This window comes from Empidonax traillii, unplaced genomic scaffold, assembly GCF_003031625.1.
Source record: "Empidonax traillii isolate 1590-97213 ecotype Southwest subspecies unplaced genomic scaffold, ASM303162v1 scaffold923:size341358, whole genome shotgun sequence".
In the NCBI taxonomy this organism is placed as follows: Eukaryota; Metazoa; Chordata; class Aves; order Passeriformes; family Tyrannidae; genus Empidonax; species Empidonax traillii.
In genome coordinates, this window is record NW_020956116.1 from 27,555 (window position 1) to 43,656 (window position 16,102).

Consider the following 16,102-nt stretch of genomic DNA (forward strand, 5'->3'; position numbering starts at 1 on the left):
TCTCCTAAACAAGGAAAATATGTGAGTTTTGAGTCTGCTATGCTCAGTTCTGGCTTTCTTAAATAAAAACTTAAAATTCACTGTACATATAGCAGTGCAGATAGTTCTAACAATGTTCTTATTTTATGCATCTGATCTCTATATATGAGTCATGTCTGAAGCATTTGACCAAATATATATTTTTGTAACACATGAGAACTTAAAAAAAATTTAAAATTATCTTTAAGCAGTCCAGTGAATATTTCTTAGGGAAGAATAGACATGTTAATAATGTTCCCTTTTATCTTCTTCAGTTGGGAGAAGAGATTAGAAGGTTGAGTCTGACCAAAGCAGAAGGAAACTAGGAGTCTTCTCCCTGAAAGTTCAGAGTGACCTGGATGAGAGATCAGAGCTCAGTGTAAACTAGACAATGCTGATTAAGTTGTTAAGTGTCAGATTAACACTGAACATTGTCTAAAACTTGCTCTTGTATAGAGATGATATTCTTAAGAAAGGGTGTAAGTTTTTATTAGGAATGAGGCAGTTAAAAATATGTTTGTCTAAAAAACCAGAATTTAAAAAATATCTTATGGCATGGAGAATGTTTATTGCTTCTCCTTTGGCTTTTAAGCAATGCCAAGTACTTTGCTAAGTTTTCATAGGACAGTGAGTAAGTTTATATAGACCTGCCTGAAATCAAAACAGGAGTCTTATTTATCTAAACTCAAAGTTTCTTTCAGGTTTGGGTTTCACTTGCACATATTACTCCTAGAACCAGTTTTTTTTCCTTCAGACTGAAACACACAGTAAAACACAGGACAAGGCTGCATCTTCCAGCTGTCTGAACCTGTGAAATGTGCACATTTGCCTTTTAATCCTATTTTCCTTTTTTCCCTGACATCTAGATTGAATTTTACATTATTTGGGAGTCTTACCCACTACGTTTCCTACAGGATATTGAAACTTCATAACTCTGCCCAACTGCTGCACTGCAACTCCTGCTGCTCATGCTCCCTGCAGCCCTATAGGATTGCCAGTGGCCACTGCCTGTTGCCTACTTGGGAATCCTCTAAACTGTTCTCTTTGTTTCTGTGTCACTTCCTATTCATTTCATGAGTATTTACTCATCTCACCCTCTGCTTAAAAGCAAAATGTCTTTTAAAACTGCACAATACTCTGTATTTCAGATGAAGTTATACATTTAAATTCTGGCATATAGTTATTTCTTATCTTAATTTAAACTATTTTACCTTATGCCATCTATTTTGGATGTTTTCATGTGACAATTGTTAGTCTTCTGTTCACTGAAATATAAATGAAATACAGCATTTGTGATCGTTTGGAAACTTGAAGAAACTCATGTAGGTTGCCTGCTATACAGAAATGCTCAAGAAAGATTAAGCAGTGTAATGTAATGTTCAGCTACTTCCATCTAAATTCAAAGTGTCAATCATTAATTTTTTTCCGTCATATGGTTTCTGCATGAAGTTACTTCTGTGTAAGGAAATGTTATTGTTCTGAGGAGCCATTTTAATTTGAGTGAAAGGCTCTAAGCAAATAACTATTCCCCAGGGTTGTTGAGTACACACATTTGTCAAGCACACACATCCAGGGCTTTGTGGTTCTCTCTTCTTAATGTTACTCATCTCTGAGTAGACCAAGGAACAGAGCATGCTGATTATATCTTTTCCAGTGCTCTTTGGAACATCTTTTTTCCACTGAAGCATAGAGTATGTTTCATTAGTTGCTGTGTGTTTCTGCTGACCACGGTGTTAACCCTAAAATAAGACAGGAGTAGTGTGAGGGTTACAACATCCCTTGAGCAGTTTGCTAGTTTTGGATTGTGGAATCTTCAGAAGTGCTGCCTGTTACTTTACCTGTGTTAATGTCCATTGTAAATGGTAAATCACATCTCAACTACTCAATGCAGCTTTGCAGAGTTCAACCAACTAGACTTGGATCATAGGAACACTTTTCATCCAGTACATATAAATGACGTGGTAGAATCCTTTCTTTGCCCATCATGAGGCTTTATTGCAATGAGGGTGTAAGTTCTTTTAACATGTAGGACCTGTGCTTCCTGCAGGACTTGTAGGCAAACAAAGTCACTTGGCTACAAGACTTTTGGAAAAGGAATTACCTCACTGATAACATATGAATCTAAGTGCTGAATTTATTCATGTCTGTAAAACATATAAGCAGTACTGATCTCAAAATAACTGCTTAACTGTTAACAGATTTTCTATTGGAGAAACATCAGGAAAACTGATTTAGTATATCAAAGAACAGGATCTGTTTACTTCTCAAATTACAACATGCATTTTGGGTTTTTCACCACCTTTATGCTGTGCCAGTGAATCTGTAAACTACCTAATGTCACAGTTTTTAGTACACATCTAGCTTTCAGCTAGCCCTCAGAGAGAAACTGCTGTATTGAAGTTTTAACTATTTCCCTCCGTAACTTTGCACATAATGTGCACACAATGTTCATATATAAATAGTGATCAAGTTGAGTTGTTTATACATCAGAAACATTTCAGACATAAATGCCTTTGCTGTTATGAGAACTTTTCATGCCAAGAGGAAAAAAGGTATTTCCCTGCCTTTGCTATACTTTCCTGGTTTAATATTTCAAAGCACAAGATCTTATACTTGCACAAACTCTGTGTTGTTTCCCTTGTTCAAAAAGATTCATTTAGTAGTAAATACAATTTGCTAAATTTCCTGATCTTTTGTTTCATCGTTTTCTCATAGTGTAGACAATCTTAGTAGCCTTTGGCTGTGCCTGTGCTGCTTGTGTTAGTGCCTGACTCCTTTTTTTATACATACATAGGCAAACAGTTGCTGTGGTTTCTATCAGAAAAAGCTCCTTTGATTAAGGGGCAGAAAACATTACTCACAAAACTTGGACAATACATGCAAGATTTCAGTGAAGTAAATCCCAGCTTCATGTCATTACAGCTGATCAGTAGAGATGGCAAGATAATTTCAGTGCTAACAGACTATCAGCGGTGCATCAGAGTCCAAAATTCTTCATATGAAATCCAAAGTCCATGTTGAAATGAGGCAAAAGGCACAAGCACTGCACTGAAACCAAGTTTCATCTTCCTACAGAGAGCATTATGAAGCACTTTGGACTACCATGAGTGAAGCTTTACTCTCTGCTCTGACACATTAGTGTTGGGCTTTTATGTGCTTCTAACTGGTCAGCCTGCTCTTGCACAGCACCTGAGGGATGTTAGACCGGAATTGTCTTTAAACTTGTATGAGGTCCTCTGTCATTTTTCTCATAGCTGTTGCCCAGGTTATGGCCTCCTTTTAAATGGGGACTCGGGTTATTCATATTTTGTGTATTCTTCTCTAAGCAAGTGTTTCAAGGCAACTGTGCAGAACTTGCTGAACTTGCTGTTTGTGCCAGTGGTAGATTTGGCACTGGGGCTTTGAGAGTAAGTGCTACCTCAACTATTGTAAATTAGTCATGGAACGGGATATTTCTAGAGAGTTTTCTGTTCTTTCTGAGGTAGTTGTGACTTGTGATCTCTGAGGATTTGCCAGTGCCTATGAAGTGCAGACTGACACTCTTCAAAGGGCAAGGTTGGTCATCTCCCTGCTCCATCTGGTAACCCAGCTGTGTGCAGTGATATTTCTTTCAGTCTTATCTCTCTGTTCTGACTCATTTCTTTTCCTCTTACAGAACCTCCTAGGCATGTAAAAAGAACTGTAGAACTGGAACTTCAGCTGAAATTTGAGCCTACAATAATACAGTACACTCATTTATTTTATTGCAGCTCACCCTACTGGTGTGCAACCTTTGTGTGTGAGGATGCACATCCATTTCCCCACAGTAAGGGTTCTGCCAGGGAGGAAATGTGGTGTGCTCACCCACAGCAGAACCTTGTGTTTGAGCAGGGCAGCATCAGACACATGAGACTTGACCTGTGCTCAGGGAAGGCAAGGACAAATATCCCCACACGATCCATTTTCTATGAATTATTCCATTAAATCTTATTTTGTATTCTTCATAATCTTACACAGGATTCTGGAGTAGTTTATTTCTATATTGGGAATGGGCAGGGGCAAATATCTATGCAGTGTAACTGAGCTGATTATTCAAATAACCACAATAGTGACATGTTTTGACTTTCTCACATACCTCCTCAAACATACTCATACTTGTAATGTCTCATGTAGAGGCAGTTATGTACTTAAAAGCATCTGAGGGATGGAATTTGACAAGCTAAAAATGGCTATTAATGATTTCATTTGTAGAATTACTTTGAAGTTAAATAAGAAAAAAAGCAGCATGTTAATAATGGTGACTCTGGAAGAGTTGCAAATGAAAATCTCAGTTATGTTGATAGTCTCCACTAGTGATTTAAACCAATATTTAACTATTTAATTTATATGTGTTTTGTAAAAACCTTGTATGTATAGATATGTACACATGCAGGTTCTTTTGCAAAAGCCTAAATGTATCTTATTTTTGTAATAAACTTAATTGGCATTAAATGATAGCTCATCTAAAATTTCAGTATTAATGATATGAACTATTGGGGGCTTTTGTTTTCTATCAAATGATGAACAGGAGATCATATATGACCAGATATGACATATCTTTGTAAGTTTAAATTGAGCAGTGACTGAGGATTAGTAACCAGTGACTTTGTATTGATGTATTTTCTTTTACATATTACAGACATAAAGGAATAGTGTAATATTGCTTGAATTGAAGTAGACTTGTTTTGGGGTTTTCTAAGTTTGTTTTTACTATTAAGTTGAAGAAAATACTTTTGCAAACCTCTCTTGGCTTGTACAGTGGGAGGATATTTAGGTGGAGGACTTGTTGCTTATTTCATATTTGCAGCTTTGTTGTGTTCTTGCCCATGTTCCAAAGCATCATTTGAATTTTAATGGGTACCACAGGCACATTGCCTGAGTCCCTTAGCACTGGGTGACTGACTTGCTGGAAAATGTGTCCTTGGATCAGTGCAGAGGAACTGTAAAACCAGAGAATCTGTGTGGGTGGGAAGCCCCCAAAAGACTGAGAGACGCTAAAGGGCTCTGGATATGTTCCTGACTGCCATCTCCACGCCTCCCAGCCACTCTGAGGATCCTCCTTGCTCTTGACAGAACTGCTGCCATTCAAACCTGTTCCCATTTCATTAGACTTTTTGCAAATATGATTTTAAAACTTGAGTCAGCTCTCTTCACTACCATCATTCATAGCTTGCTACCCAGAATGTTACCTATATACTTCTGTTTTTAAAGCCCAGAGGAGTGGAAACTTTAGTCGTTAACCAGGTGTGCTATTTCACTGGAGAACTCTGATTTAACCAAAACAATTCCCTTCCTTTTATTGCATCTATATTCCACTAGATGTCATCTGGCACCACTCTGAAGAAGGAGGTTGAAGAAGGTGTTCATCAACTCAAACTGGCCTCATGAAGGGTGGATGTGGGTGCAGGCTCTGGGGAAACTGCCTGCAGTGCCATTGATGAACGGTCTCATTTAGCCTTAAAGACTCCTTGCCCAGGCAGGTGAGACACTGAGATCAGCAGGAAACTGAGACATAGGTGGAACAGGCAGGTTGACATGGCTTCTGAAAGGGCCTTGTTCCTCTGAATTTCTTGTGTTGCCACCTGTATGGGCACAGAGCAGCTTTAGTGTCTTGAGGGGATGGGCTAGGTAGGAATCGATTATTGTTTGGTTTATTCAGTGATAGACCTGGACGTGCTTTTCAGAAGGAAATTGATGAGGAAAATTGACAAGAACAAAAAATGAGAAAATGGCTATATCATACCAGAGCTGCTGAGTTTGTTGGTTGTCAGACCTGTTCTTTTTAGGAATTCACTCTCAATTGCCAGCTAGTTTAGACAATGTATGCTGACCATCTTGATTGCAACTTTTTTTTTTTTTTAATCAGTGAGGATAATGCTCCCAGATGAGTTCTTGTTCAGTCTCATATTTCCTTTTCTGTTTTCTTGCATTCGCTTACCTAGTATCACCTTTCTTAACTTTCATGCCTTCTCTTTGGTGTTTGTTTTTTCCCTCCTGCCGTTATATTAATTATTTCCCATTTGTGTTTCTATTTTAATGTTCCTCTGCTCAATAAACATCTCACCCACCTACATCTGTTTCACACTAGTGAATATGGAAGTACTGTCTGTGTCATTCTCTGTGTTGTACCCGTTCTTTCCATCTACCCACATGCTCCCTTGCCACCCTTCCTTCTGCAGTGCACCCACACACTGGCATTCGTGAGTGTGGGAACATGGCTTGTTGGGGCTTGCCTGGTACAGTGTCCTACAAGGTTCCTGATGCAGTGTCCTACAAGGTCATGTTAAATAGGGATACCCAGGATGGGCCTGGAGATCCAGGTCTAAGCACAGGAAAAGCAGTTTAAGCAGTAAGATGCCCTTGTTAAACCTTGAGGTGAGGATAAAGTGGATGCTCTGATCTAACTGCTGCTCATCCTTATTGCTGTTTGAGTGGATTTAGTACAGAAATAATGTTCTTGCTTCTCATTTAGTACAGCCTTAGATGTTTCCAGTGCAGAGCCCTGTTTCTCTAATTACATCTGACTTGGTGGCTTTGGCCGATCCTGTTGGGAACTTTCTTGCTGTACATGTGAAAATAGCCTCAAGAAAAGTTAGGTTCAGTGTACAAATGTCTGCTCACAGGGTAACAGGAAACAGTGTGCACAGGTTGAGCTCCTCACAATAGGTCACAACAACCAATAAGTTGTCTGCAAATATAGAGATGATGCAGTGGTTTGTTTCTGGGGAGAGGTAGGGAAGACCAGCTAATAGTTACTGACTGAAGAATTTCAATAGTTTCCATATTCATGGCTTTAGGTTTTAACAATAAATTTGGACAAACCTTAACGTTGCGACTGGTTTCTGCAAACTATTAACCATTTTCTGCAGAGTGAGAACAGATTCGAGTCTAGATAGCACTTCTGAAAACCTCACCTCAGTTGTGCTCTGTGACCTTTCTCTTCCTTTTTTCCTCCTGATACTGTGATGTCATTGTGTGAGCATGATATCCTGCAGCCACTGCAGTAGGAAAAGACATCATGTCATTAGAAGCTTGGACTGGTTTTTACATGAATTTTCAACCCACCTCTTCAATTGGGCTTCCTTCAGGAGGGTGCTGTGGTTTGGGTATGATGCACTGCGTGCCCTGAGCTCTGTCAGACTCTGCATTCCCCCAGAAAGCTCCGCAGTGAGCAGGGTTGATTACACCACCTGCAGGGTACTCCTTTGGGAGATCCCAGTCCTCCATCTTGCAACTCTTTGTTTATGTCAAGTTATCAATTACTCTGTGCTCTAAGTTGGTCTGTGTTAATCCAGGGCCCCACTCTCCTGTTGTTGCTCCAGCTGCACTTCAGGCTTTGTTTGAACATCCAGAATGTGTTTGCTGTTTCCTCAGACTGGCATGAACAAGCATGCTGCCTTATTCAGTCTCATGGCTATTTGAATTCTCTTTGATATTGAGCCTCTTCTCTGTATCTAAAGTTGGCTTCTTGACCTTCATGGTTGACAAGTCATTTGCTACAGTAAATGTAGTACAGATTTTTTCCATAAGTAGTATGGAAATCATGGGTCACTGAGTTATTACTCTTATGCAAAGTGTTTGTTTTATTTTTGAAGGTTGTTCTCTAATAGCAGAAGCCCTCCAACCACAGTAACTTGAAAAAAACCCAAACCCCTTGTGACTCAAGTGATGTCACATTTGTAGGCAGCTCTGCTGTCACTTTGGTACTTTGGCTGCATAACAAACTTTGAAGAGAAGCATTACTAATCTGCTCTGTTTCTCTCTGCACACAAGCCTAGAGTGGTCCTGAAAGGTTTACATTTCTACGTTTCATGTTCTACTCAAGCTATTTCTAATTTTATTAGAGAAAGGGATCATATGAGAGCTGGTCACTGAACTGGTTTAGATAAGTGCTTTAAGGCTGTGTAGTGCTTAGGCTGCTTGAGAAAATCAAAGGGAAATGCTCAGTAGAATGTAAATGTTGATCATCTTCGGAGTCTTTCAGGAGAGTACCTTCTGGGGATGTTTTGAGAAATGAAGGGGAATGAGTTTATTTCTAAAACAGGCACACTCGTTCATGATTGTTGTAAATCCCCTTTTTTGTGACTTAAAACCTTTGAGGCTGTATCTATCCAAACAAAACCAGGGATAACCTTAGCTCCCCTCTGACTTTGTTTCTGAGCATCCAAGAAAAATTTAAATCATCCAATGATTAATTAACCAAGAACTTCTTTTGCAATTCCTGCCTGTGTTTAATGACAAAAGGTTAAATTTCAAAAAGCTTCATTTACAGGCATTACACACTCTGATACAATCAACCCGTGTCTCTGAATGGAAGGTGAGAAAATCTAATTTTTCCACCGCCTATCATCTATTTTTTGCTTTTCAAACTCATTTCACTACTATAAAGGAGGTGACATCTGGAAAGCCTGCTACTGCAGAGCGTGGGCAGGGACGGGTGGCACTGAGGAGTCAAAGTGGTGCATCTGTACTATATATCACTATCTCAGCTTTAGTTTCCTTCCTGCTTCACTGTGCATAATGATAGAATGCCTCCACTAACAGGTTTCCATGGCTGGCCTATTCAGTATATGGGAGAGATTGATACTTTGTTATACCATGGCTTATTTGGGAAAATATTAAAAATTTTTTCCAAATTGGAAGGGTTAAAGATAGTCTTTTAAGCTCATATTTAGGATGTGCTGGACCCTCGAGTCCCTCTATAAATAAAACTGCAGCAGAGAAAAGTTAATTCTCTTCAAAAATACACCTGAAGATGGTACAATGCTTTGTTGTTTTGGTTTTTTTTACACTGGAACACTGGCAAACAATGAAAATGTTTCTTTGAGGGCTAAGGCAGAACACATAAAGAAAAGTCTGAGTCACTACTGTCAAATGTTAAAGCTTCTCCATGTACTGCATCCTGTTTTCCTACACTGTTCTTTAGCTGATGGTCAACTGCTTCTCTTAGTGAATGGAACAGCCAATATCCATTCTTTTATCATGTACTTTTTCTAGAAAAGGAAAGCTAAATCTGGGAGGTTGCTTTTTTTTTTGGTTTGGTTTTGTTTTTGTTTTTTTTTTCAAAAAGAGGCACAACCCACACCTGTGAAACCAGTCTGTGATGCTGGGGCTATTCCTGTGCACGAGTGGAGGGAGGAAATGAGTGCATGCACCTCATAAATAAACCAAGGGTCACAGAAAAGTACTGAGTCCTCAGTTCCTCTGAGTCTTATGTTCCACTCTTTTTCTGAGTCCAAAGAACCTCTGTTTAGGCAGGATAAAAAAAAAAAAATTCACTAGAAAATAAGCATTGTGTATTGCTTTTAAAAAAATAATAGAAATACCTATCTCTGGACTATTCTAAAACATGTAAATATTCTTAAATGTCTTAAAGTAATGTAAAAATTCTTTCAGTTGGACCATCAGATCATTGCCTATAGCTTCTGCCTTTTATAAAGTATGGATGGCACTATAAATTGTCATAAAATATATCCAGATCTCTTGGACCTTGTTTAAACAACTAGTTTTGTATAGCCCTGCTATAGCAACAGATATATAATACTGAGTGTATGACAGCACCCCAGAGCCAGGTCTGAATTTCTGCTGCACTGTTTATTTCTTTGTGAAACGTGGTCATGTTGCCAGGGATGCTGGAGTGGGCTGGAATATCTCTGGAATTAACTAACTGGATGATTGATTGACCTCTGCAGTTGATTTCAGGTCTATACTTGCAAATAAGGTGAAAGACTAAAATACGTACCAAGGTTGGGTTTTGTGGAGTGGAGTAGGTTTGGTTTGGTTTTTTTTTTTTTTTTTTTTTTGAAAAAGAAAAGACCTTTAAGTTCTCTCACTGTACCAAATCATGAAGTAGGGAGAGATGCATGTGGAAAAGAGGCAGAAGTCCCTTCTTTCCTCCTCAAATACTCTGACCTATACCAGCTGTGTAATACAAGTTGCTCTACAGTCTTCTCTGCCAGCAAGGAGGCATTAAAAAATAAATGAAGATTCTAACTATTCACGCTATGAAATATGATTTTAGTCAGAAATTTCATACAGGTGTTTGGCTAAATTGTAGCAAACTTGTGAAACTGTGGGGGAAGCAAACAAAGACTGTGGCCATCCTGATTTAAGGGATTTACAGTCGAAAGAACAATGCTACTTGAAGACAGTGTTTGTTCAGAGAGTAGCTGATATTTCATAGTTCTCCTTTGTCTTCTCTGAGGTTGAAATAATGCAAGAAGTGACATTTGGTCCATGTTGACTGTATCAGAACAAACATCGTGATCCTCCTTGTGTGGAAGGCTTATTTGCTGCTCCTGCTTCACAGAAATTAGATTTATTCCTAGTGATCCTGGAAAATTAATTCGTGTAAGAGTGGCAGCTGGAGACTGGTTTACATTGTTTCAGGAGCATTCAGGTTTTGCAGTCAGACTCCCTCAGGTGTGTACATGTTTAGCAATAATACTGCAAGGCCAGGCTCTTTTCTTCTGCATTTTTTTAATTTTATTTTTGGCCCTGAAAGGAGGAAGATGTGATTTGCAGTGGCTTCCAGCTACAACAGTTGGGGATGGTGGAAGTTGGCAGCATCTGCCGTTTTGTAACACAGGTTTTGTCTTCCCTTGGAGATCCCAAAGTCCCCAAAGGGTGGCAGTAAGAGCACGCAGTCTGCTCTCGCCATGAGGTGACGTCTTAGGGTTTATAGCTTCTCCCTTTGGTGTGGAATAACAGGGTGGGCCCGACTAAGCTCCTGTTATTTTGGAAAAATGGAAAATGTGAGCAAATCTCGTATTGCCACCCATGTGATACCAGTTCCCATCTCATGATGGGAACTCATGAAGACCAGGGCACTCTTTGATTTATTTTTCATTGTAAACTCTAATGTCACAAGATCTCAAACACCTGAGTTTTGGTAGTACTCATGTGCATAGTTACATAGTTCAAGAACAATCACAACTTTTTTTTTTTTCTTAGTTCTAATCCCTACCCACTGTGGTATAGGCTACTCAACATTTTTGGTGTAAATTTAATGCAACATTTGCAGTGAAATCACGTCATCTTTGATGGTAGTATTGGTAGTGTAAGGCACAGTCTGGATCTTGCCAAGGTAGAATCACAAGCAATGGGACTGCTAATGAGCCTCACTGATTGCTGCCTCTCTACGTGAGCAGCCGTGGGTGATCTGTGTGCTCAGCACATGATTAGTGTCAAAAGGAGATTGAACTGTGGGCTCAGTGGTTAAACAATTTCTGTATTTGAGATTTAAGTGCTGGTAGCTGGGTCAGTATGAAAAACAGGGAGGGAATTTAGACTTGCTCCTCTTTTTGCATGTGTTTTGGGGGGGTTTTTTGTTTGTTTGTTTTATTTTTTGTTTGTTTGTCCTTTCTTGGGGGTTGTGAGGATGTATCTGAGTAGGTCAGGATGGCCTATTCCAGATAACTAAGATTATGGTTGTGTAAAATGGGTAAAAAAAAAGTGGTGGTGGCCAAACTAATATTTGGATACCAGGATGAGTAGTGGCACAGTGGGATGGAAGGGAATCATGTGTTTCAATACCTCAGTAATTATGGTTTAAAGATCACTTAAAGATATAAAATGACAATAAAACTTTATTTTAAAGTTGATTTCATGGAAGAGTTGCTTATTATTTTGCAATAAATTAAAGAGAAAAGATGCTACATACCTGCCTGTTGAATACAAACTTATTAAAAGTACAGCTTATATAATTATTACATAATTTAAAATTTATCAATTTTAATACCTGACAATTTATAATATATTTACATAGCACATAAGCACTCACACTCATAAATACTTCACAGATTTTTAAGAAAGCTATCAGTCTTGTCTGAGCATTTTCTTATGCACGAAATTGTCAGTCATCTTTTGTTTTCCTTCTCAATTTGGTAATCTTTTCCCAGCATTCAGCTTGATAGTCTTGCACTTCCTAATGATCAGCAGTTCTTTGGGATCTAAGACTTGTTTCAATGTTCATAGTGTAGTTCAAACAACAAATAGTATCCATATCCTGTCTTGACTCTATGGTGTATGGGAGGAGAGGATTTTCTCCTTGTGCTGCTCTCACTCTTGTGACAGCTTTGACAGCTTTTATCCTGCATTGTCCCGGCTGTGGAGCTGTTTGCATCTCCCTCGTGCTCTTCCTTCCAAGGCAGGGATTTTCCTTGCCAAGATCCAACCACCCTGAAGGATCTTGTCAGGATACTTGACACAGAGTTTACCTGGCTCTTTGCTGCCTCAAACTCTTCTTATTTTGAAGTGTTGGGTTGCAGCTGGTTCAAAAGGTTCAGGTAGGTTTTGGATTTTAAAAACCTGGGATATGAATCCCTTTCCATAAGGGTATACACTGTTTTCTGGGCTTCATCAAAACTTGTGGGAGTTGGGTCTTGAGCCTTTTTGGCTGTTGCTTCTCTCATCTGATAGTCAATATTGATCTGGAAAGGAAAAAAACAAATGCTATTGAAAACTTAATCTTTCTATATATATCTAATGCTTCATCAATACACAAATTTTCATCCTTAGAACTCAGTGTGATGGTTCAATGTCAGCATTGCAAAGTGAGGGAATTTACATTCTTATATTCCAGTTAGGCACAGAAATGGCTGTTCACTATAGAAGTGCAGTTTCTTACGGAGTCACAAGTAATACAGCTCAGAAACGGAGTACTGAGAGGAACAGGCTCCAGTTAAAGAGAGGAATCTTGTGTTGATTATCTCCAGTTTGAAATATGATCAACATACCGAACTTTCAATTTCCTAGAAGGTCCACATTTTTTAAAAGACAAGAAGTTATCCCTGGTGCTTCTACTAACAAACTCTTGAGGATCTACAGACACCATCAGTAATTCAAACTGGGTTTGAAAACTCAGCAGGAAGCATCATGTGCTAAGCTGCTGAGGCCTTTGCTGAGCTCTGCTGGTGGTGCTCCCAAGTACTGGCCTGTATCCTGTGACTCTGTGAGATCTGATTATCTCATGGCTGAAGACAGCAATGATGCAAGTATGGTCGTGCAAGCATGTGTCTGTCTCTTCCTCTTATGAACTGAGTGAATGTGTGAGTATCTCAGTGAAGATACACTTCTATTTTTGGACTATCCAGAATACCTGTATTGTAATGCTGCACAGATTGACTCTGTACATACCTGTTTAATAGCATCTGACTGAACAAACTCCTCATAAATCCTCTCTGCTTTGCCCTGTAAGTGATCAGACTTGCTTTTCTTGTAATCCTCACAGGCCAGCCAGAACTCGATGTTTTCCTCGCTGAACTCTGACTTCAGGAACTCCCGAAAGATACCTTGACCACCTAAAGCCAAACACAAAAACATCGTCACTTATTGACCAGAAAGGATAAAATAAATAGCAGGAGTTGTATTGAAACATGACACAAAATCATGCCAAAATACATTGTTCTTCCCTTCTTCACCATACTACAGACAGTCTAATATTAAAGCTGGTGGGAGTCTTCCTAATTATGTTTAGAATTTTTAGATCTAGAGCTTGACTACCATATTATATCAATGGGTTCTAGTCTTTCCTAAACAGATTGTCTTAAGGTACAAGTGGAGAGAAAATTCCAAGTTAAACTGGTGTATTATCCAGGGATAGAAGACTGAACAAAAAGCCCTGAAATGAGGAGTTTATTTGCTCCACTGAAAATGGAGAGAACAACAACAACAACAACTTGGAAACAAAGCTGTACTAGTGGTCATGTTACAATAGAGCTGTAAAAGATGGGAATGCAACTGCCCCTTCTCTGGCAGTGTTTTATATAATGCTACAGCTTTGGCTATTTGGTGAGATTGGATAAAATATTGTCCTCAAAGTCATAATGTAGTAATAGACTTACTTTGGCTGGCCAAGAGCTTTTCCAAAGACTGTGACCACTGAATAACTTCCTCTGTAGAGAGCCTAAGATGACAAGAGAAAGAAAAAAAAAAAACTTTAGGCAAGAAATCATGGGGGGTTTTTTGCATATCTGAAGGAGATAAATGTTATTATTATGTTCTAGGAATATGTATTTACTGAATTTATGGTTTTCTCATAATCTGAGACCCTGGAGGCAGCCTACTTTGAGAAAAATAATCAGAGATGGGAAAAATGTGCAACTATGATGTTATCCTAAATTCTGTTCCCAGGAAGATAAGCTTCTACTGAAATTGCAATAAAGTAATTTTCTACCTGTAATTCTATTTCCAAATTTCTGCAAGACTGGTAATACCCTCGTTCTTCACTGAAGTGTGAAGTTTCTTGTAAATCTTTTGAAAAGAGATACAATGCTCCTCCGATGAAAATGGATTTAACTGAGGTGTCCTCTCCTTCACTGTTTTATGCAAACACATCAAATCACTAAGAGAATATCTCTAATTCCAGGAATAGTTTCTATTTACTAATGTTCACCTCTCTTGCCATTTGGAAATTCTAGGCATTATTATTATAAGATTTGTTGTTTTAGAAGTAGTTTAGAAGTGAAGTAGCTTATTGCACTGTAAACTAGCTATAGTTATAAAATATAACTTGTTGTATCTCAGTACTTACAGGACATTTCTAGTGTTGGAAGTCTTGATCCCAGATTCAATATGTGGTACCATGCACTTCAAATAGTTTTTGAGATCTGCACCGCTGAAACAATGAACAGACGTTTTTGTAATCCATAAGCATTACAGTTGCATTTAAATTCCACTTAAGTTTTCTTCAAACTTTTAAGCAGAGACAGACAGCTCCATCCTATGACCAAAGTCTGGGAAGCTACATACCCAAGCAATTTTTTTGAAAGGACTAAGAGGCCCCCCGTGTATCCAAATCTACTTCTCATTACTGAAAGCAATCAATTAATTGGTATGCATCAGCTCAATCCTTTTTTTGTTGCTGCAGTCCTGGGCTTTCAGCAGGTTTTGCAGTCATTTAGCCTGAGACACAGTGCTATTTCTTAATCTCTAAGATGAGTGGAGTATTATTTTTGCTTCTAATACATTAAAGTTTATATAAAGTTGTATATACTTACAAAGACTTTTGCTTCTTTTTATGGATTTTGCCTTCTGCAAGCTTGCAGTCTTCTTTTCCATTTAATTCAGTCATGTTGTGAGAAAAAAAAAATCCTGGCATTTTACTTAACTTTAGCACGAAGCGACTTTTGCAATGATAATCCTCCAAGCACCAAATGTCAGCTCCCGGCCTCTGCTGCTGCCTTTTATTGACGCAGGCAGTCCTTCTAGTTGGTGTGAACAGATCTGTTTATCATGTATCCTCACCACAAACTGGAAGTTCCCTTTTTTCAGTGCACAGTGACGTGAGTCTTTTGAGAAAGAAAACAGACAGCGGTGTCTCGTGGTTGAGGCTAAACCGGATGACACTGAATTACTTTTCGGATTGTTATGTATGTCTGTGTGTGTCTGTTACAGAAAAAAAAAAAAAAATCCCCTCTAGAACTTTGAATCCTCGTCCCTTTCTGATTGGCACTTGCAAATCAGAAATATTTCTTAGTTTTGTCAAATGAGCTGCACATGCTGCCATTTTTTAGTTCACAAAATTCACCTGTTACATGCCTGCAACCTGAAATTTTGAATTGATTAGGTGGGCTCAGCAAAATACTAGAAAAAACTACTCTAAGATACCCCAGTATTAAAGTTCCATATGCAACAAGCTATTTGCAAGTCACCAATTACTTTTCAAACTAGAATAGTGTATTGGACAGAGGCATCTGGTTTGTTTAGACATGTGCTGTGAAAATATTTAGGAGTGATTTTCACAGGAAAGGGTTTTGAAGCAGCAAGAGCTTTTTTAGTTTGGTGTAATTTTACCAAGTCAGATAATTTGGAAGCACACTGATGTATTTCAGGAACACCTCCATAATTTTAAGTGACTTGGAGTGTATTAAATATTAAGTTAAAGAGCAGCTGTTGTAACGACAGTGTGAACATTACAGCAGGTTTGAGGGAGGTGTGTGTTCTTTGTATGTACTTGAGTTCCCTGCAAAGAAGAAACCACGGGTGTGATAAACTATATATATTTTTTAGATTGTTTTTGTTAAGCTTACTAACACTTCATGCTATGGATGTGTGATTTCTATAT

At 38.6% G+C, this 16,102-nt stretch overlaps 1 protein-coding gene across 1 annotated transcript; it reads right to left on the reverse strand.

The window, feature by feature from the left end:
* Positions 1–11,909: 11,909 nt before the first annotated feature.
* On the reverse strand, positions 11,910–15,228 carry RGS1 (regulator of G protein signaling 1). The gene is made up of 5 exons (XM_027902956.1): positions 15,036–15,228; positions 14,570–14,653; positions 13,881–13,942; positions 13,174–13,337; positions 11,910–12,467 (listed from the first exon to the last, which is right to left on the reverse strand). The coding sequence occupies exons 1-5, from the start codon at positions 15,134–15,136 to the stop codon at positions 12,282–12,284; spliced, it is 597 nt and encodes a 198-aa protein (XP_027758757.1). The 5' UTR covers positions 15,137–15,228; the 3' UTR covers positions 11,910–12,281.
* Between the last annotated feature and the right edge of the window lie 874 nt (positions 15,229–16,102).

Bases quoted from the DNA above. Each gene is read 5' to 3' on its own strand.
- RGS1 (XM_027902956.1), bottom strand. From the start codon at position 15,136: ATGCCAGGATTTTTTTTTTCTCACAACATGACTGAATTAAATGGAAAA. The intron at 13,943-14,569 runs GTAAGTACTGAG...TTGTCATCTTAG, and splicing joins TCCAACACTAGAAATGTCCT to GCTCTCTACAGAGGAAGTTA. The intron at 13,338-13,880 runs GTAAGTCTATTA...GTTTGGCTTTAG, and splicing joins AAAGCTCTTGGCCAGCCAAA to GTGGTCAAGGTATCTTTCGG.